Source organism: Mus caroli, unplaced genomic scaffold (genome assembly GCF_978045245.1).
Source record: "Mus caroli unplaced genomic scaffold, Mus_caroli_1 scaffold_20, whole genome shotgun sequence".
NCBI classification, from domain to species: Eukaryota; Metazoa; Chordata; class Mammalia; order Rodentia; family Muridae; genus Mus; species Mus caroli.
The window spans coordinates 19,780,778-19,801,645 of record NW_028227275.1 but is presented as its reverse complement, the minus strand read 5'-3'; the positions used below and the strand labels follow the sequence as shown (position 1 = coordinate 19,801,645).

The 20,868-nt window shown below is 37.2% G+C and overlaps 1 protein-coding gene across 7 annotated transcripts in view; it reads left to right on the top strand.

Annotated features, from left to right (window-relative positions):
- Lcor (ligand dependent nuclear receptor corepressor) overlaps positions 1–20,868 on the top strand; it is a 101,271-nt gene that overhangs the window by 35,217 nt on the left and 45,186 nt on the right. For 5 of the 7 annotated variants that reach the window (XM_085833936.1, XM_085833934.1, XM_029472812.2 and 2 more), the window contains exons 3-4: positions 7,071–7,136; positions 7,629–7,708. Coding sequence is in view for 2 of the 7 variants with exons in the window: in XM_029472808.2 (XP_029328668.2) it covers positions 7,071–7,136; positions 7,629–7,708 (146 nt within the window). In the remaining 5 variants the exon portion in view is untranslated. Of the gene's footprint in view, positions 1–4,221; positions 4,240–7,070; positions 7,137–7,628; positions 7,709–9,953; positions 10,105–20,868 lie in introns of those variants that run through there. The other 2 variants (XM_085833933.1, XM_029472815.2) reach the window with 2 other exon arrangements.

Sequence of the window (20,868 nt, the reverse complement as noted above, 5' to 3'; positions counted from 1 at the left end):
TCTGCTAGTTATAACTGAAAATATTCCAGACACAAATGCACAACTGAGACTCCACAAATTGCCATTTAGTATGCTTTGTATTGTAGGATATAAAACTAGCCCCCTCTACAGAATGTTATGGTGACCCCTGAGACAGTCACAGCTTCTCCTGATTCAGTATCTTGGGCTCTGCCTTCACCGCCCGCCCCATCCTCGCTAACCATCATGATGGTGTGGGGTGCATCACTGGAGCTGCACTGCCCCTATTTTCTTAATTCTAAGATTAGCACACTAAGTCACAGGCTTTATTGTAGCATTTTGTATAATAATTTGTTCCCATTGTTCTTCCCTATCTACCTGTCTTTCATCCTTCCACCCTCAGTCACCCTCCCCTTTGTCTCTCTTCACATTCTGTGTATTCTCTTGATATCCTTCCTTCCTTCCTTCCTTCCTTCCTTCCCTCCCTCCCTCCCTCCCTCCCTCCCTCCGTCCCTCGTTCCCTCGTTCCTTCCTATCTCTTCTTCATCCCTTTTCTAGGTTCATAACCTCTTCCAGTGTGTGCTCATTAACTAGGACCTGTGTATGAGAAAAAAATGGACCTTTTGCCTTTCTGAACCTGGACTAACTCACTTAATCTGTAGATTCATCCTACAAGTTTCACAGTTTCATTTTACTTTGCAGGTAAAAATTTTTTTCTTGGGCTACATTTTATCCATTTATTAGTGGCTGGATAGCTAGACTGATTCCATTTTTTTCCTTTATTGGGAATAGAACCACAGTGAACATGGCAAAGTAGGCATCTCTAGTAGGACATAGGTTCCTGGGAACATGTGTCTGGTTGTGATATACCTGAATCATAAGGTAGTTCTGTGTTTTGTTGTTTGAGAAACCTCTGTACTGATTTTCATAGATGTTAGACCTGTTTATTCCCCCATCCCAGGAGTGAATATGGGTTATTTTTTCCTGTCAACACTCTCAGGTTTTGTTTTTTGTTTTTGTTTCTCTCTTTCTTCCTTTCTTTTTGTTTGGTTTGTTTTCTTGTGTTTTTACTTTATTTTATATTTTTAGTATAGCTATTCTCAGTGTAGTGAGATGGAATTTCAGTGTTATAATTTGCAGAGAATGAATGGTTCATTCTTCTAATTAATGAATGATTGGCAGTTTGGTTTGTTAATGTGTGTATGTGTGCAGCTCATTATATTTTCTAGTTATATGTCTCTGTCTGAAACGTAGCTGGTAGAGTCTATTATTTTCTGTGCTATGCAAACCTTTTTAGTTTTATATAATTTTACTTGTCAAATCTTGAGAGTATTTTCTTGTGCTACATATAGTATTGGAGTCCTAATGCAGAAAATTCTTGCCTATGCCTATATTTGAAGTATTTTTCCCTAAAAGTTTGGAATTTGAGGCTTTAAATTAAAACGTTCAATCCATTTTGAATTGATTTTTGTACAGGCTAGCAGATAAATGCCTTGTTTCACTCTGGAATTGAATAGGCTTTTTAAAAATTAACTATATTTTGATACTTTTGCTAAAAAGTAGGTGGCCACAGCTATGTTGTGTTATTTCTGGAACCTCTGTTCTGTTCCAGGTCTATGTGCCTATTTTTGTACCAGTACAGTACTTACTGTGTTTGTCAATTAAGGTTGGGTATTATCATGCCTTCATTAGTATTCTTTCTGGTTAGGATTGCATTGGTTATATGTGGTCTTTTTTGCTCCCATGGTAATTTTTGGACCTTTTCCTCCTAATTTTGTGAAGGTCATTGGAATTTTGATGGGGATTGCATTGAATATGTAGATTAGTTTGACACTATAACATAACATATTAAGATTTTATTTATGTGTGTATTATTTTGTCTGCATGTATCTTAAGCACACCCCCCCCCATGTGTACCTGGTGTATCATATCTTCTGAAACTAAAATCAAATAATTTCAGTTAAATAATTTTAAGCTTCAGTGTGGTTTCCAGGAACTGAATCTGGGTCCTCTATTAGAGCAGCAAGCACTTCTAACCACTGAGCTATCTTTCCAGCACCATTACAGAGACATTCAGGAAGGAATATTTGTACAGTCTTACATTTTAATAAGAACCAATCACATTTATATTGTTCAGAGGTGTTAGATCTTCTGGCCCTTATCAATTAATAGAATATTTTCAAGATCAATATTTGTTTAAAAGGAAACAAACTCTCATTGCTGACCTTAATTGGCTATGTATATGATATATTCTTGCCATGTTATTTTTTTATAATCTTTTTATCGTTTGGAAATAAAAAAAAAGTAGAGATTGTGACTCAGATCAAAGGGAGGCATTTGTGAGAAATTTTAATGTCATGTTTTTTGGAATTATTTGAGGAAATCAGAGCCTAAAAATGAAGCTTAGAATCTGTAGTTTAAGAACATTGTGGGAAATGGGAAGGCTTCTCTTTAGGCCTTTGCAACATTAACTTTAGTTTGGGAAAAGAAAGACCAACACACAAGATTTAGATAGCACACAAGAATTTTAATTTATAAAATACTTTTGCAGTGCTTGTACATAATGGCAGAAAACAGAGAGGTTTGGCATTTTGCTTTTCTGTTTAAAAGGGGCAAGGATCTGAGAAATCTGAGGGTGAGAGTGAAAGCCAAAGCTCCAGGAGAGAGAGCTGCTGAAACCTTGTCTGCGCACTGTTGCTACTCAGGGTCTGCCTTGGTCCACTAGACATTCTCAGCTAATATGGTTAAAGGTTTTTGGTTAAAGGACTAAATGTTTATTGAACTGGATTAAAGAGTACTTTGAAGGAGATTGATACTTTTATTTGGACAAAAGTGAGATACAGAGACTTGAGAAAATATTAGCAAAGAGATGATTACTGAATAGTAAAACAAACAAAACAGTCTGTGCAGAGCTGTTGAGAAATGATACCCTACAAAAGGAGATTGTTTCAGATTATAAGATGATTTTATTGTGGGATGCGGGATGAGGACTTTCAGATTATAAGATGATTTTATTGTGGGATGCGGGATGAGGACTCGTGTGTTCTTTCACAGTGTGAACTTTAAAGAAGCTCTAAGTAGAATCTGTAGACACTGAAAGCTGTATTGAAGAGACTCGGAGACAGAGCTTGAGACCAGTTGTGATGCTGATTAGGACTTCTTTGCAAGTAGTCAAGTCCCCTGAGACAGGTTTTAAAATGTGACAGTCTGCATAAAGGTACTTTAAAATCCATGACTGGCCTATTCAGTATTCCTTTTTTTTTCCAGTAGCATAAATAAAGTGTATTGATAGTACAGTAAACATAAGTTCAGTCAACTTTTCAAGCCCAAGACCTGAAGTACAATTTATATTTTGCTTCAAGTATTAAAACTCCATCTGTATCAGCTTTGGAATTTTAATTCTGTGTGTGGCGTGTAAGAATAAACTGTTTAGTGACCAAATTCTTAATTTTTGCTATTCAACTATTTTTCTTGAGTTTTCTTTTCTAATGCTGCCAAAAATTTCAGACTGCTCAGTGGATGTGTAATAAACTTCCAAAATGAAGGGACGTGTTTTACTCATTGTTTGCCTGCAATCTTGGCTTGTTCGTCTTTTTTTAAACCAAAAATAAGCTCCTTAAACACCCACAAGTTCAGCCATTAAAACTCTTTTTGAAGACCTTCTTTGCCAGTGTGTTGGAGCCACTCTGAGGCAGGGGCATGTGCACAGTTGCAGTGAACAGCACTCAGGCAAGCGCATGCACACAGTTGCAGTGAACAGCGGGCCTTTTTACTTTTTTCTTTTCTTTTTTTTAAAAGGATCTCTCGCAAAGTTTTACTAAAGGAATACTTTCCAGATTTACTTTTTAATTAGTCTGCTCTGCCAGGTTTCTAATTATAAATAACCAAAATCATCTGGAATCACCTGGATCAGTGACAGCCATTATGCATACTCTAGTATTTCCTTCATGCTGTGCCCAAGTCAGTATATTGCCAATGTAGCGACAGTCATCAGTTTTAGCCAACATGGCATAGTGTTCTGTTTGAGATTTCATCAAAGCTGGGCCAATTACCTCAGATGGGCAGTTTCAGTCTGCCCTTTGTATCATCCTCAGTATCTGTTTGTATCTAAGTATATACTTCCCACTTCCCCTTTTCTACAAGATGGAGCCTAGAGTTGATTGACTCCAGAGACTTTTTTCATCTTCTTTGCAGCCACCACCTTCCTGCCTTAGGTGTGAGATGGCCGCAATCAAGATCAGCCACCACGATGGCTGGGGGACGCAGTATTTATTCCTTATGGTACTTTATCTTTCTTCCTGGCTTTCCTATGAAATCTTGGTATGAATTTTTGAGTGTCTTTGTTCTTACTTGCCTTTTGTTAATGTTAGGCAATAGCACATGAGATAATTCAGTGTTGCTATGCAACTGCTAAATTCGATATTTATTATTAGTAAAACTGAATAGTGCTAATATCCAGTGAACAGAGAACAGCAAAATATTTAGAGTGCAGTGCATATGTATAAGGTTCAGTGTGTTGTGGTAAGTGAACAGAAAAGAAATGGCTTACATATGGTTATTTTTTTAGAACAAAATTAGTTGTGGCAAAATCTTTTATGACTAAATTTGTTGTGTTGTTGACTGCTTGCTTATTTTTGTCTGAGTTTCTACTTCCCTAATACAGGACTTTAGTCAGTAGCCTAGTCTGCGTGTGAAACTTGCTCTGTAGCATAGCTCTGAACTTGCGACATTCCACTCGTGTAGCCTCTTGAATGCTGGCTGTAGTCTTGCATCATATCCAGCAAGCATTCCTCTGAAACCCTCCACCCTACGTTTTTGTTTGTTTGTTTTGTTTTTTTGTTTTGAGACAAAAGTTTCTCTGCATAGCCCTGGCTGTCCTGCAGTTCCTTCTGGCCTCACCCAGAGATCTGCCTGCCCTCTGCCTTCAGAGTTTAGGGCCACTCTGTTTTTCGTTCTGTAATTTTTTTTCCTAATGATTATGTATTACTGAATTTCTTTCTCAGTTGACCTAGTTCAGATTTTGATCTTTGTTAGTTTTGAATTATTATTTCCCCGAGCTGTTGGTTCATTTTTCCCTTTCTTGCTGTGTTTACATTTTTCCTTTTTGGAAATTGAGGACAGCCATGGCATGGTGGTACACAGTTGTAACCATTGCAGTCTGGAGACTGAGATAAGAGGACCCAAGGATATTATCCTGGGCTATTTATAGAAACCCCGTCTCAAAAATAAAAATTGACTTACTATGAGAGTTTAAAATTTGTTATAATTTTATATAAACACAGATGAAATTATTAGATCTTTCATGTAAGAACTACCAAACCTGCTGGATTTTTAGTTATTTAATACCTTCTAAGAGACTCAAATGCTTTCAGTCTTACTGGAAAGATAGGAATTCCTTTCTGGAAAATAAGAGGCTTTGGAGTTGGAGACTGTTTTGAGATTTACTTAAAAGAACAGAGGTTAGCTGTTACTGAGACTCTATAGTCTCCAGGGTCAAAGATAGATAGTATTTGGCCATTAATCCCCATGATTGCACCACCACCACCGCCTCTCTACCTCTATAGCTCCTAACTCACGCCATTCTTCTTTTCTAATGTTTGAAAGAGCAGGAGGACACAGTAATTAATTACATTAGGTAAATAACAATCAGCTGTTTGATTAGTGGGTAATTTAATTTTGTTAATACCTTTAGAATAATTTGATGTCAAGAAATAAAATTGAAAAATAATTGCCTTCTAATGATAAATCAAAAAGTTACAGTTTAAAAATAATATAAAAATAATATAAAAATTAACTCTAATTACAATACAAACTTCAGTAGCTACTGTATTGCAAATTAGAGGTTTATGGGAAGTAGAGCAAAGACATTTTAATTACAGTATTATTTTTATTATCAGTTTAGCAAGATAGTACTGTTTCTGAAGTCTGTCTTTTATTTTTAATTTTAATTGTATATGTAATTTGCCTACCTCTGTGTCTGTGTACCATGTGCATGCACTGCCTTTGGAGGCCAAAAAGGACATTGGATCCTCTGGGACTGGTGTACCAAGAGACAATTAAGAGCCTACATACAGATGCCAGGAATCAAACTCTGGTCCTTAGGAAGAGAAGCTGAGCCAGCTCTCCAGATCCTTAAAAGGCCATCTTTCCTGTCCTCTCTTGCTTTCTAAATTCATTGATATTTCTATGCATTTGAAAAGTAGTAATGTGTACCAAGTGTGCATGACATTAATTCTTTCTAAAGGTCATAGTTAAAGCACAGACGGATTCTCAGATCAGTTGTAATAAGTATTTGAACTTTATAGTGAGGGCCTTGACATTTTTTCTCTCTCTCTCTTTTTTTTTAAAAGACACTGTAGATTTCACTATTCTAAGGTTTTTCTCTTTCTTTCATAACAACACACAACAGCAAGACATTTAAACTGTATTTCATTAAGTACATAACAGTATTTGATGTAGTCAGTTAGAAAATCTGGTTTTCTTTTTCTTTCACACTGGTAAAGGATATAATGTTTTTGAAAAACTTTTGTACAGCTATGTGATTTTTTTTTTAATCTTCATTTTTTTTCTCTTCGTGTACCTAGTGACTTTTGCCTTTAAAAATGGACCAAGTATTTAATATTGTGTTGTGAAATAATTCACTACTTTTCATTCCAAAATACTGTGAGAGGTGAAGAAAACTGCTCTTGAGACTTTTCTCTAGAAAACTATTAACCTGAGAGAAATTTATGTTATGGACTGTTATGCAGAAAGAAGGGGACTGTTTGGACTGTTCTAGACGGTTTCTGGACATTCCAAAGCATGGCGCTTCCTTGGGAAGGCAGTTTTCAGAATCTCATTTCTGTAAAGTTTTGTAGAACTGGAGACTCTGAACCTCCATTCTTTCCTTGGTTGTTTCCAGTTTCTTTTTGTCTTGATTTTGAATGTGCTTTGACTCTTTGTTGTGTTCATTATTAGCAGTACAGACACCCCTTTTAGATTTCTCAGGGACTGTTTCCTGAGCATCCCTTCAGGGTGATAACCAGTGATTCTGCGAACCAGAAGAAAGCAGTATTTTTCAGTAAATATTGTGATGATGGGTTTTATTTATTCACTTTTTTTTATCCTTTCAGGATTTGAAAGTATTCTTGAAGGGCTGTTTGGACCTGCGTTATTAAAAGATCTCAGTTTATTTAAAGGTATTCAAAATATTTCTGGTATTTTACAGTCTTTGTGGTTAAACCTTAGTGATTTAGGTGTCTTACTCAGTTTGGTAAGTGTTAAACTGCATTCAGGGCAGAATGTTTGTGTTTAGTTTATACTGTTAGTATATGTATAGTTAGCACAATTAACTAATGAGCAGCTAGAAATTGAGTGAAGAGTTTTCTTTTCAGAGTTTTAAGACAGAAATGTCTTAGAGAGCATAGAGGAAGGAGGTTCTGGGTATGGCTGTAAGGGTGGAGCTCACACTTCTACATGTGTGAGAATCTGAGTTTGATGAAAATACAAGAATTTAAAGATAAATGTTAAATACCTACTTTTTTAGTGAGGCTTTCACAAACTATATAATAGTTTTGAAATTAGCTTTAATTTACTTTCTGAAAAATTCTGGTTTATGATTATTAAAACTTATTTGGTTTTTTTTTTGTTGTTGTTGTTTGTTTGTTTTGTTTTTTTTTTTACTTCTGCAGAGTGTGAACCTGAAAGCATTTCTGATTGGGCGTTTGATGAAAATTGTCTGTTCTGTTGCTTGAAAAGAGATCAAGTAAAGGTAACCAAGATGCTGGGGAACGTTGTCTAATGTGCTGTTTCAGGTTCTTTAAGAGTTTTTGAATCATTTTATTGGAAGATTTACAGGAAAAGGAAAATTTGTTTGCATGTTTATAAAAGATTTGATATTAGCTGGCTTTTCAGTTTAAACTGTTTTTAGTGTGTTGATTAGCCTATTAAAGAAATATTATATCCAGCCAGGCAGTAGTGGTGCTTGCCTTTAATCTCAGCACTTGGGAGGCAGAGAGAGGCAGGCAGATATTTGAGTTTGAGGCCAGCCTGGTCTACAGAGTGAGTTCCAGGACAGCCAGGATCATTCAGAGAAACTCTGTCTCGAAACCTCCTCCCCCAAAAAGAAGAAGTCTTATATCCCAACATACATTGTCTTATATATATTTAGGCAAATGAATTAACTGGGTCTCAAACTGTTACATTTATCTTAAATATAAAGTGTATAGTAATTCAAGAAATAATCATTTGTGGTACAAAAAGTTAGTAACTTGTGTAGACTTAAGACTCAGTAAGTTTCTGTTTTAAATGTTTCTTTGTAATAACTGGCTGTGAGTGCTGTTGAATTAGAAATTAGCTCAACCTTTGTGTTTCTGTTTTATTGCCTTAACAAAACAAAACAAAACATCAAACAGAATTTTATTCTGGAAACATTTCAGTTACTAAAAACTCAGTGGATTTACCACCTACCTTGCTTTCATGGTATCCTGTTTCCCATGGTTTCCTGCTACAAAGTCTAGGAAACATTCTGATTTCTTCTTTCTGCTATATAAGAACTTCAGTTTACTGGCAAACTTCTGTCAAATACTCCTATTGCATTTTGTCTATTTATTTCATGTATGTGAGTCCACTGTGCTGTCTTAAGACACACACTAGAAGAGGGCATTGGATGCCCATCATAGATGGTTGTGAGCCACCATGTGGGTGCTGGGAATTGAACTCAGGACCTCTGGAAGAGCAGTAGGTGCTATTAACTGCTGAGCCATCTCTTGAGGCTGTATTTTGTTCCTTTTTTATCCCCACAGATATCACTGTAGTCTATACCTCTAGTATTATTTCTGGACTTCTGAAATAACATGATTTGTATTGAACAAAAATCCTTTTTCTTTTTCTAACCTTAAGCGTATGTTCTTTTGTTTATGCCTCTGCTGTCCTCTGACAGTGCACACTCACTCCTATTGCTGCTTCCTCTTTCATATGATTCTAACACATGTAATTTATACAGCTGTTTGTCAGTTGATAGTATGCCTTGCCTTTCCCCCCTTTTCTGAAAGTTCTGAGTATTTGTTTTTGCCTTTATTCCAGTTGCTGAAGGGAGCTATGCTTATGTGTTCTTTGTCTCTGTCTACTACTGTTGTCTTGGCTATTGTGGAAAAGTTGCTTTTGACATCTGAATGCTGTCATGTGGTGGTCTAAGAGCTTCTTACATATATTAGTGGCATCTTTTTCCTGTTTTCTCCATGAAAATCATTCCTGCTAAAATCCACAATGGTATATTTTGTTAAATAAATGAGAAGGTTGTATTGAAATTTACAGGCTCTGAAAGAGTACAGAATACTCTTGCCTTCTTACTCTCCCCTTGCCCTCTCTCTCCCTTCCCCATCTCTCCCCATTCCTCTCACCCTACTCTTTCCATGTGCTCATGGCCAGCCACTTCTCCCCTCCCCTCCCCTCCCCTTCCCTCCCCTCCCCTCCCCTCCCCTCCCCTCCCTTCTCCTCTCTGTGTGTCTCTCTCCCTCCCCCCTTTCTCTGTCTCTATTACCCTCCTAATTCCCCTCCCCATGCTCTGAATAAACTCTATATTCTATACTTAAAAAAAGAAAAAAAAGAAAGAATACAGAATAAAGCAGCATTGTCAAGAGCAGCCTGAAGATGGAGTGGATGTTTATTTACATTCTATGTGTTTGCATTTATGTGTGTATATATATTAGATGTTAGCTATTGAGCAAATCATTTAATAGGAATTGTGGTAGAAGAGGAGGAGAAACAGTTGTTTTCTTTTTATATTAGAATTGGGAAGAGAACCGTTCTCTGCTGAGAGATGGATCAATATGTTACTATGATTGAGAGTTTTCTGTTGATGTATAAGGACAAAATACTGTGTTAATATTCTTAGAAGAACAGATAAGACATGAAATAATGTGTCATTTAAAAGAGATGCTTTTGTTCATTGTAGTTTTGCGTTGTTTTTTTTTTTTAAGATTTATTTACTTTTTATGTATATGTGTACACTGTAGTTGTCTTCAGACACACCAGGAGAGGACATCGGACCCCATTACAGATGGTTGTGAGCCGCCATGTGGTTTCTGGGAATTGAACTCAGGACCTCTGGAAGAGCAGTCAGTGCTCTTAACCACTGAGCCATTTCTCCAGTCCCAGTTTTGCAGGGTTTGTTTCCTTTTTTTAAAAATCCTTTATTTTTTTTTATCTCCCACCCCCCTATTCCCCTACCCCCACTCCCGTTTTGCAGTTTTTAGTTGGGTTTTTAACTGGAGTGTTTTTCTATAGGGAGAGGGATGTGCACATATATGTGCAGGTTTACTCACCTGTGCTTGTGTACACATGGAGACCAGAGGATTGACTTTGGATGTCTTCCTCTATTGCTCTCCACTTTATAGGTTATTTGAAAGGTCTCTCACTGAATCTGGATGTCACTGCTGTCACCCAGATTAGCTGGCCAGTGAGCCTTTGGAATCCACCTGTGTACCGTTGTTCTCCTACCTCACTGCAGATGTTTTAGGTGTGCACTGGCCACACCTGGCTTTTTCATGGGTTCTGTGATCTGAAGTTACTGAGCCATCTCCCCAGATGGAGAACGTGTTTCTGTTTGACAGCTCAGCTGGTTCTAAGAGTCTGATTTCTTCACTCGACACCATTCAGTCTCTTTGATTTATTTGTTTTCAAGAGAGCCGTCTAGTAATGGAAGACAGAAAATGAAGGAGCTTTATATATAACCTTTGTTGAATTATATTGAAAATGATTATACTCTGGGACTCGTTGCAAGCATTTGTAACATCTTTTCTGAGAAAGATTAGAGTTGAGAAATAAACCCAGTGCTTTGAAACTAACATCTGTAAAATAAAAAAAGTTAAAAAATGGAAAGACTAAGATAATATGATAATACTCAATGTGTATTGTGTATTACTGGAGTCTTGAGTTTGCGGTTACTGATGAGATAATGTAGAGTGTGTCTGGAAAAGCAGAAGCAATGGCTATTTGAGAAAGAGGTGGATGTTTTGTGTTTTCACTTTTAATATGAGCTAATAGAAAATTTAACGAAAAGTAAGGGTAGTAGAATGGATAACAGATACAACTTTTATATTTACTTACAGTAGGTAAAAAAGAAACCCACAACGCAGCTCACTATCTTAGGGAAATGGAACTGATCATTCACCTGTTGGTTACAATGGTCCTTTCTTTTGGAGGAGTGTGTTGTAAGACCTCTGGTGAATGCCTAAAATCACTGCTGGTATGGTCTTGTATCTGCACTTGTTTTGTTTCTTCTTTTGTTGCTCTTGTTGTTGTTGTTGTTTTATGTGTGTGTGTGTGTGTGTGTGTGTGTGTGTGTAAAAGCCTATAGTTTATAATTAGGCACAGTAGAAAGTTAATGATAGTAACCAAACTTGTAACAATCAGAATGCTTCCTGTTCATGGCTTCCATTCATCAGCCTTTCCTGCCTCACCTAAATACGCTGATGTATCGTGGCTATAGCTTTGGCAAAACTAGCATGCATACATTTTACTTTTCCTTATAGTTTCACAACTTAACCTGTTAGTCTATTGAGTTTTTTAAATTTTTTATTCCTTTAAGATTGATTTACTTCCTTTTTATATGTATCAGTGTTTTGCCTGCATGTATGTATCAGTGTATTGTCTGCATGTTTGTCTATGATACATCATAGACAATTTGTACCTCAAAAGAAAATCTGTACTTCAAAGCCATTGACTAAAGTAGTTGGTTTTCAGTGTGTAATAAAGAGGTATTCATAGTGAGAAAATCACTGGGTCCAGCAATAACCCAGAAAATGAGCCTGAACTAGGTAGGGTCTTTAACTTGAAGATTCATAGGGAAAATTCGTTTAGAGAATCTGGACTAAAGCATTGCCGATCCTTGGTGATTATGCATGTATTACATAAATGAAGGAAGTGATACTAGCTTAACTTCTAAGCTCAGATGGCTTAGGGAGATGGTAGGGGAGAAAGGTGAAATGGCCAATATAATTACCCAGAAAGTAGTTTATAGTGAAAATAAGAATGTAATTGGAAATGTCCAGTGATAAAAGTTGTGTAAATGGAATTATAATACAGAATGAAAACTTGCATTTTGAGGCAAATGATACCTTTAATTAAGATAAATCTGAAGCCTGCAGAGGACCTTCATTTTAGAAAGTAGGAAAAAAATTACTTTGGAAAGAAGAACAGTAGGATAAAAGAGTTGCCTGCTTTGCATTAAGTATCTTCCAGGTTCTACAAGGAACAAGGTCCAAGGTCTCTTTTCTTTTTATTCTAATATTCTAGTAACATAAACACCTGGTCATTTCTCAGAATTGAATGGACCTTAAATGAGATGAACAAGTGCGCCAAGCCAAGCCAAATACACTTTTAAGAGAATAAATAGCACACCAAGATTACTGGTTATGGGAGCTGGACTTTTAAGTCTGATGGCATTAATGAGAAACTAGGCAGTTCTGGATGTTCCATAATGGATGTATATTACCAGTCTTTCAAGTAATTCAAGAGTAATAAAGAAAACGAGCAGATAATGCTTGGTGAAGACTTTAAGGGAAGATTTTTGGAGCACACTGGAAGCTTGAGCAGTTTTTATAGTTTTAGGAAAAGCTGGAGAGAAAGAAATTAAGATGGGACATAGTGCAATAAAGATTTTATATACAGCTTTTGCAGAGGAGCCAAATTCACTTTTGGCACTTAAGTTGGACTGCTCACAACCACCTGTAACTCCTTCTCCTGGGGACTCCAACAGTTTCTTCTGAACTTTGCTGGGACAACCTGCTCCCCTATGTGCATATACCCACATACAGACAGATGTATACACATAATTAAAGATTTAAAAAACAAAACAGAACAATGGAATAGCTGAATAAGGCAAGATGGTAAGAAAACCAGCAGGAAATTAGCATGGGAGTTTACGACACACTCAGTGTAACATTAGGAGTCACAGTTGTCAGGAATTCAACAAGACTGCCTTAAGCAGCTAGGCAACAGGCGGATTTCTGAGTTCGAGGCCAGCCTGGTCTACAGAGTGAGTTCCAGGACAGCCAGGGCTACACAGAGAAACCCTGTCTCGAAAAAACAAAAACAAAAAAAGACTGCCTTAAGCAGTAAGACTGTTGCCTGGCCTGAGAACTTGTTCATAGCACTTCCTCATTTCAGAGTGTTCTAGCCATGCCAGCAACAGAAAAGGTAGTTTCAATCAAGAAAATTAATTGGTAAGATGACTTCTTTCATCATTGTATTTTTAAGCGAGAAAAATATTGAAGTCTTCTTGTTTGGTTGGTTGGTTGATTGGTTTTTCGAGACAGGGTTCCTCTGTATAGCCCTGGCTGTCCTGGAACTCACTTTATAGACCAGGCTGGCCTCGAACTCAGAAATCCACCTGCCTCTGCCTCCCGAGTGCTGGGATTAAAGGCATGTGCTGCTACTGCCCGGCAATATTAAAGTCTTGATATTTAAAAAAATACTCTTGTGAGTGTTCCATTACAAAGGTGAAACATTTTGAATAGACCTTAATGTTGTAAGATTTGTATTGATTCTGAAGTTTCTTTCTGTAAATGTTCCCTCCTCCTTGAGAAGAACCCACCCCAATTCCTCCCCACCACACACTGATAACTATGTAGCCCTTGCATCCCTGGAAATCTGTGTGGATCGGGCTTCACAGATCTACCTGTTTCTCTCTTCCTGCCAAGTGTGGAGGAGTGTTTGCGCATGGACTTTGTTTTTGTTCTTCCCCATCTACTATAAAGACCATTTTTTAAATAGTATTTCTCTTCTCTGGGCCTTGTTTGGTATTAGATTTATGTTCTTTATAATATTATTTATATTTTCATTACACTTACTTATTGGGGTATAGGCATGTGTAGGTCAGAGGACAACTTGCAGGAGTTGGTTTGCATCTACCATGTAGGTCCCCAGATCAAACTTAGGCCCTCAGATTTGGAAGAAAGCACTTTTATCCGTTGAGGTATATTGCCACTCTTATTTGCATCTCGGATTATACTTCTTTGTGGCTTTATTATATGTTTTAGTTTTTAATTTTGAAAAGATTTTATGTGTATTTGTGGGCACACAAATGTGCAGGTGGCCTCAGAGGCCAGAAATGGGCAGTGAGGGGAGGTTGGATAGCTGGACCTGGAGTTAACACTCATTTGGGAATTGCCATGTCGGGATAGAACCTAGGTCCTCTGAAGACACTGAGCCATCTCCAGCCCCCGTGGGTAGGACTTTTATCAATGTAATAGATAATACAAATACAAAACTAGTTCTGTGTAGTGGCACAGATATAGTGCTGTAGGAGTTTGTAATGCTTAGACTTTATAATGCTATTATTACCACTGGGCAGTTTTATATATCCTTGCACTTAAAATGACTTTGGGCATCTAGAGATTTCTATAGTCACGAGGATAGTGGATACAAATTTCAGAAGACCTGATGTGTTGTTTGTAAATGAAAATTAGGGATAGTATTAACCTTTAGATAGATGTCATTACTATTAACTGTGAGGGTGCCTTGCATTTATCTTTAATACTTTTTAATAGCATCTACTTGTATAATGGAAACAATGTCCACAGCAAATGTTGAGTTGCTATATATAGTTTGAATACTGCATTAAAACTCAGTTTCCGTATAGTTCTTTTGAGAGGTTCTAAAAGATAGTTGCCTACAGGATGATTCATTTTCTTTCATATGCCATTCTCTTTCAGCTTATGAGATCGCAGGTCTGTTTCATTAGGAAGCTAAAGGAATGGTGTGTGTGTTGGGGTGCGTGTGTGTGTGAAGGCTGTACTGGGAGAGTTACCAGTTTGATAGGGACTGTATTAAACATTTAGATTGTTTGTGGTAATATTAACATCTTAATACTTAGGTATTTATCTTAAAAAAAAATAGGATTTGACATACTTCCAATGGTAAAAACCAACAACTGTACATTGCACTCATTACATAAAAGCACCAGTTAGTGGAAGATAAAAGTATTGAGTAATACTCAGTCATGGATCTAATATTCATATGAGCAAGCCTTGAGCAGCGGCCAAATGTCTCTATTTTAATACTAATGGCAAGAATCTCACAACTTTTTACAGGTGTTGTATGAACTTTTACGAGATCGTTGCATTTTCAATTTACTTTTAAAAATGTTGATATTAATGTCTCTCTGTCTCTGAAACCCCGTTCTTTTGGCTTCACTAATGTTAAGCCATTACTTCTTTGTGTTTCAAACTTCACATGTTCACTTTTAAAAGGGACTAAACAATCTCTCCCAAATTAAAAAAAGTTCCAGCCCCTTTCAGCCTATAAATGTAGTTAACCTACTCATTAACTTGGCAGTTTGTTTAGTCAAACTGAAGATAGCGTTTATATATGGAAAAATTACATTGAACACAATTTATACTTTGTTTATATAAAGAGCAATAAATTAAGATTCTCTGCTAGACTATTGACCTTAAAGTATATGAGCATTTAGAGTGGTGGTACCATTTTCTCTAAAACTTACTGGCATTTAAAACATTAAGATGAAGAAATTGGCACATCTTGTCAGCTTTTCTAAGATCATTGCTAGAAATGTCAGGAAGCATAGGTAACAGGAAAGGCTGTATAGCTATAGGCTCATGACTCTGAAAAAACTTTTCTAACGTAATCACTACAAAACTTGTATGTATATACTTGCTTTTAGTTCCTGTGGTATCAATTTATAACAATTTTAACTAAATTTAGGTAGTCAAGGAACATAGTAGACAGGAGTAGCTTTCAAAGTCATCCTCTCATTTCCCAGTTACACTTGGAAAACCCAGGCTACTTTATTCTTCCCAAGAGAAACTTGTCATTTGATTTTCCATTTCCTTTTCTTACATTCCTCAAGAGAAAATAAGCAGCCACTTAAGCCTCTTCCTCCAATCTTACCTCCCCAGTTCTAGGGTAACAATTGTTAGACTTCAAAAAGAAATGTTTGGCCTTACTATTTAAAATTTAGCTTCATGGACAGTTTATTGCTGGGAGGATTAGCTTCCATGCTGATATAAGTTTGTTCCATTGTTTTTTTAGTGATGTCTTTGCTATTTCAGGGACCTGTGAAGCTATGATTGTTTTAGGTCTGGGAGAAGTTTAATATTTCTATCAGGTCAGCAAAATAAGCCCTAAGCCTTGACCACAGGCTGCTTTTTAAGTACCTTCAAGTTCAAGTTAAAGAGGCTGTGTAGGCAGCAGAATTTGCATGTGGCTTGTAAGACCTTAAGTATTTACTGTATATCATTCTTAATGGATTACTGGTTACTCTTTACTCAGTGTCACATTTGGAACCTAGTATCTCATTTTCAGTATTTCAAAACTGAGGTGGTGCTTACATATAGTAAAAGTAATTCAGAGAGTAGGGTTAGTTCATTTTGAAACGCTCTGTTATATACACATAACCGTCAGCAAAGTGACGGTTGCGTACCCTGAGGGCTTGCCCCCTGCTCCTTTGTAGTTAATTTTTTCCACAATCCTCCAGGCTTATGCAATCTAACTAGAGTTTTATCTTTCCTAGAATTATATATGACCCTGCAATATGCAGTCTTATGTTTGACTGTTTTTGCTTAACTGTTTTTAAGACTCCTATTGTCTTAATACATAATCTTTATACATAATCTTCTGTTCCTTCATTTTCTTTGTAATTTCTCTTAGCATAGATATGCTACAATTGCCGGGCATGGTGGTGCACACCTTTAATCCTAGCAGAGGCAGGCGGATTTCTGAGTTCGAGCCCAGCCTGGTCTACAAAGTGAGTTCCAGGATAGCCAGGGCTATACAGAGAAACCCTGTCTCAAAAAACAACAACAAAAAAATATATATATAGATAGATAGATAGATAGATAGATAGATAGATAGATAGATATAGATATAGGTATGCCACAATTTAGCCATTCATTTTATGTATATGAGTGTTTTGCATATATGTGTTATGTACCACATGCCTAGTGCCTGCAGAGGTCAAAAGAAAGCATCAGGCACTTTAGAACTGGAATTATAAACTATGAGCCACACTATGACGCTTGGAACTCAGCCTCCACCGTCTGCAAGAACAGCAAGTACTCTTAACCACTGAGCCACCACTGGCTTCGAGCTGTTCATTTGAATTGTTGTTAGGTTGTGACTGTTGTGACTTGTGAGTAGTGTGTCTCTTCATGCTGAGTAGTATTGTATGTTATTCATCTAACTCGTTTCTTTCACCACATAAGAGAGCACCAGTGTTCCACGTCTTGACAGTGTTCGTAGTGTCCATTTTGACATTATCCAGTGGGTATGTAGAGATACTTATCCATTACACTTTTAATTTTTATTTCTTGGGTGACCATTTATGTTGAGACTTTCATATTCATGTCTCCCTGCTTTCTTTCTTTCAAGACAGGGTTTCTCTGTATAGCCCTGGCTGTCCTGGAACTCACTTTGTAGACCAGGCTGGCCTCGAACTCAGAAATCCGCCTGCCTCTGCCTCCTGAGTGCTGGGATTAAAGGTGTGCGCCACCACGCCCGGTTGTTTCCCTGCTTTCTTGCCATTCCTCTCTGTTTATACAGACACACCCTCATATGTATGTTTGGTGAAATATTTCTTTGACCTGTTTGCCATTTAAAGAAATTCACTAAGTTCTTTAATTTATTTACCTGTTTATTCTGGGAATCAAACTCAGGTCTCCAGGGGTATGTAGAAAATGCCTTTACCCACTAATTCATCTCCCCAGCCTCCTCAGATACAACATAGACTAAGATATACTCTATATTTGAAAACATCTTTTGGAGGTTTTTATTGCCATGCCACTCCAAAAAAGCAGCAAAGTATAATATTAGGTGATATATTTTCAAAGATTTCTATTTTTATTTTTATATATAGGGGCATCTTGCTTGCATGTATGTCTGTATGCCATGAATGTGTCGTGCCCAAGTAAGCTAGAAGAGGTCATTGGTTCCCCCTGGCACTGTAGTTACAGACAGTTGTAAACTGTCATGTGGGTGCTGGGAGTCAAACCTGGGTCCTCTGGAAGAAAAGCCAGTATTCTTAACTACTGAATCATCTCTCCAACCCCCATTAAAGTTTTTAGTAAAGAGCTTGATGTCTTACTGGACAAGATCTTAGCCTGTTGACTATTGCAGCTTTAGACCTGGATGGTCAGACTACAGCGTGTTGGCTGTAGTTCTTTTCCTTCTATCTCCTATTACTCCAGGGCACATTTGTGTGTCGATTTGACACAACATTTCACTATGTATTACTGACTCACAGCACAGACCAGGCTGGCCTCAAACTCAGATCCTCCTTTCTGCCTACCAAGTGTGTGTCACACCTTGCCACCCTCTCACTCCCAGCATCTTTAAAAGAAATTAACTTAAGAGGACTTGAGGATCATCACATTGGTTCAGAGGATCCAAGTCTGACCACTTGAATTGGGTCCATGGAACCCCGTGGTGGAAGGAAGAGAACCAGTGCCTACAAGCTGTTCCCTATAATCCATACATTGTAGCATGTGTGCAGGCACTCACAATAAATAAAGATCTAAGAAAACAAGGGGTATTGGAAAATTGATACAAATTAGATATGCTACCAGAAATATAGTACTCCAAATCAAGTTGGTCTTTTCTACAAATCCTGTATACAGAATTAAACCATCGCTTCTTCTCAAGTATGAAATAGCCAGTACATAGGAGCTGTCTATAAATTATGGTATTTTATTTGAGACCTATTAATGTCTGCTTGAATGAATGTAAAACAATTGCTGAAAGAGAAGGCAGCATTTTCTATTCTGTCAAAGCTGATCTATGGGAATTGATAAAGGATAGTAGGAGAGCTCACTATGATTTTTAACGGAGTTGAGAGAATAAAGCTATAATGGCCAGGCAGTGTTAAAAACAGAAACACTGAATGAGTGTTTGCATTCCAGATACCAACTTATTATAAATACCAATGTAGTTTTAAATGGTACAATAATAATAAAAATGAAACAATACAAGCTGGGCGTGGTGGTGCCTGCCTTTAATCCCAGCACTTGGGAGGCAGAGGCAGGCAGATTTCTGAGTTCGAGGCCAGCCTGGTCTACAAAGTGAGTTCCAGGACAGGACAGACAGGGTTACACAGAGAAACCCTGTCTCCAAAAAACCAAAAAAAAAAAAAAAGAAAAGAAAGAAACAATGCCTTATATGCTCTTAACATTAGTTGGAAAATAAAGGATTATCTTACAAATTGTATTAGGATTGTTGGTTGATCATTTTTGCCTTCAGCAAATTCATAATATGCAATATGCAAAATGTAATACTCAAAGTAGCTGAAATAAAAATTGTTTCCATCTAAAATTATTTTAGATTTGTTATCCATTCATTGATTTTTTTCTTTTAATGTATATGTTTCACCTGCTTGTTTGTGTGTGCATGTGTACCATGTACATCTTGGTACTGGCAGGATCAGAAGACATTGGAGACCTTGAAACAAGGGTTCTGCATATTTGTGAGTTACCACATAGGTGTTGGAAACTAAACCCAGTCCTTTAGAATAGCAGCAAGTGCTCTTAACCATTGAGCCGTCTCTAGCTCCGTTCTTCAATTTATTTTATTTTTTAATTGCATGTATTATAAGCTAAACCTGGTCACAGGAGCAAAGTTGGGGGCTGTGTGCCAGGAAAACCAAGCTGCTGCTTTTGCTCCGTTTGTTTTGATAATCTATTCTAAAAAAAAATACTAGAAACGTGGAACATACTCATTGAAACATTTTTAAAATTTTTATGTGAAGATTTATTCAAACATTTTCATTATCTAATAAAGATTTTATGTATTATCCCGATAATAAACTCTAAATTGCCACACTCTGATCACAATATTTAATATAAAACAGCCTTGGCTGTTTTTCTAGTGTGAGGGAGGCAGAGTCAGGTAAATTTAGTTTAAGATGGACGAGTCTGATCTACAAAAAGTTTACCTCTGCTAGGCGTGGCGGCACACACCTTTAATTCCAGCACTCAGGAGGCAGAGGCAGGCAGATTTCTGAGTTCGAGGCTAGCCTGGGCTATACAGAGAAACCCTGTCTCAGAAAACCAAAAAAAAAAAAAAGAAAGAAAAAAATGTTTACCTTCTTTATAAAAATAGGTATGTCTAGATTTTCAATACTGATTAGTCTCACGAAACTTATGAAAGAATCTACTTTCAAGTGATTTTGGAGTCATTGTACAGTATTATAATTTCCCAAGGTTCATCATTTTTCTCTGTGTTCTTAGGGAAAGAAACTGTGTAATAGTCATCTTAGCAAATGTCATGGCTTTGGCAAGATTAAATCCTATATGATAATTCTCTCTCTTTTTGGTGGGGTGGGGTTCGAGACAGGGTTTCTCTGTCTAGCCCTGACTGTCCTGGAACTCACTCTGGAGACCAGGCTGTCCTCAAACTCAGAAATCTGCCTGCCTCTGCCTCCCAAGTGCTGGGTTTAAAGGCGTGCGCCACCACTGCCCAGCTCAGATAATTCTTTAATATAAAAAAATCTTAACCTGCCTACAGAAGAAAGGCGGATTTCTGAGTCTGAGGACAGCCAGGGCTACACAGAGAAACCCTGTCTTGAAAAAATTTAAAACAAACAAACAAACAAAACCCTTAAAATAGAACAGTAATAGATTCCTCTGTTTTGGAGTTCCATGGGAGAATTCCATTAAGCAAGCAGTTGTGACTATGAAGGCCTGCAGGTAAGCATATCATCCTTCTAACAGAAGTCAGGCTTAGAGAAACTCAGTTTAAAACTCTTTATTGATTCTTTGTGAATTTCATAGCATGCACCCCAGTCTCCCCATCCCTCCATATCCGCCCTCCACCTTTGCAACCTTCCCCCAAAAGAAAACAAAACAAAAAAGTCAAATAAGTATTACAAAGAAGGAAAACAAGCCATTCTGCCATAGAAGCTGCCTCGTTTTTCAATTA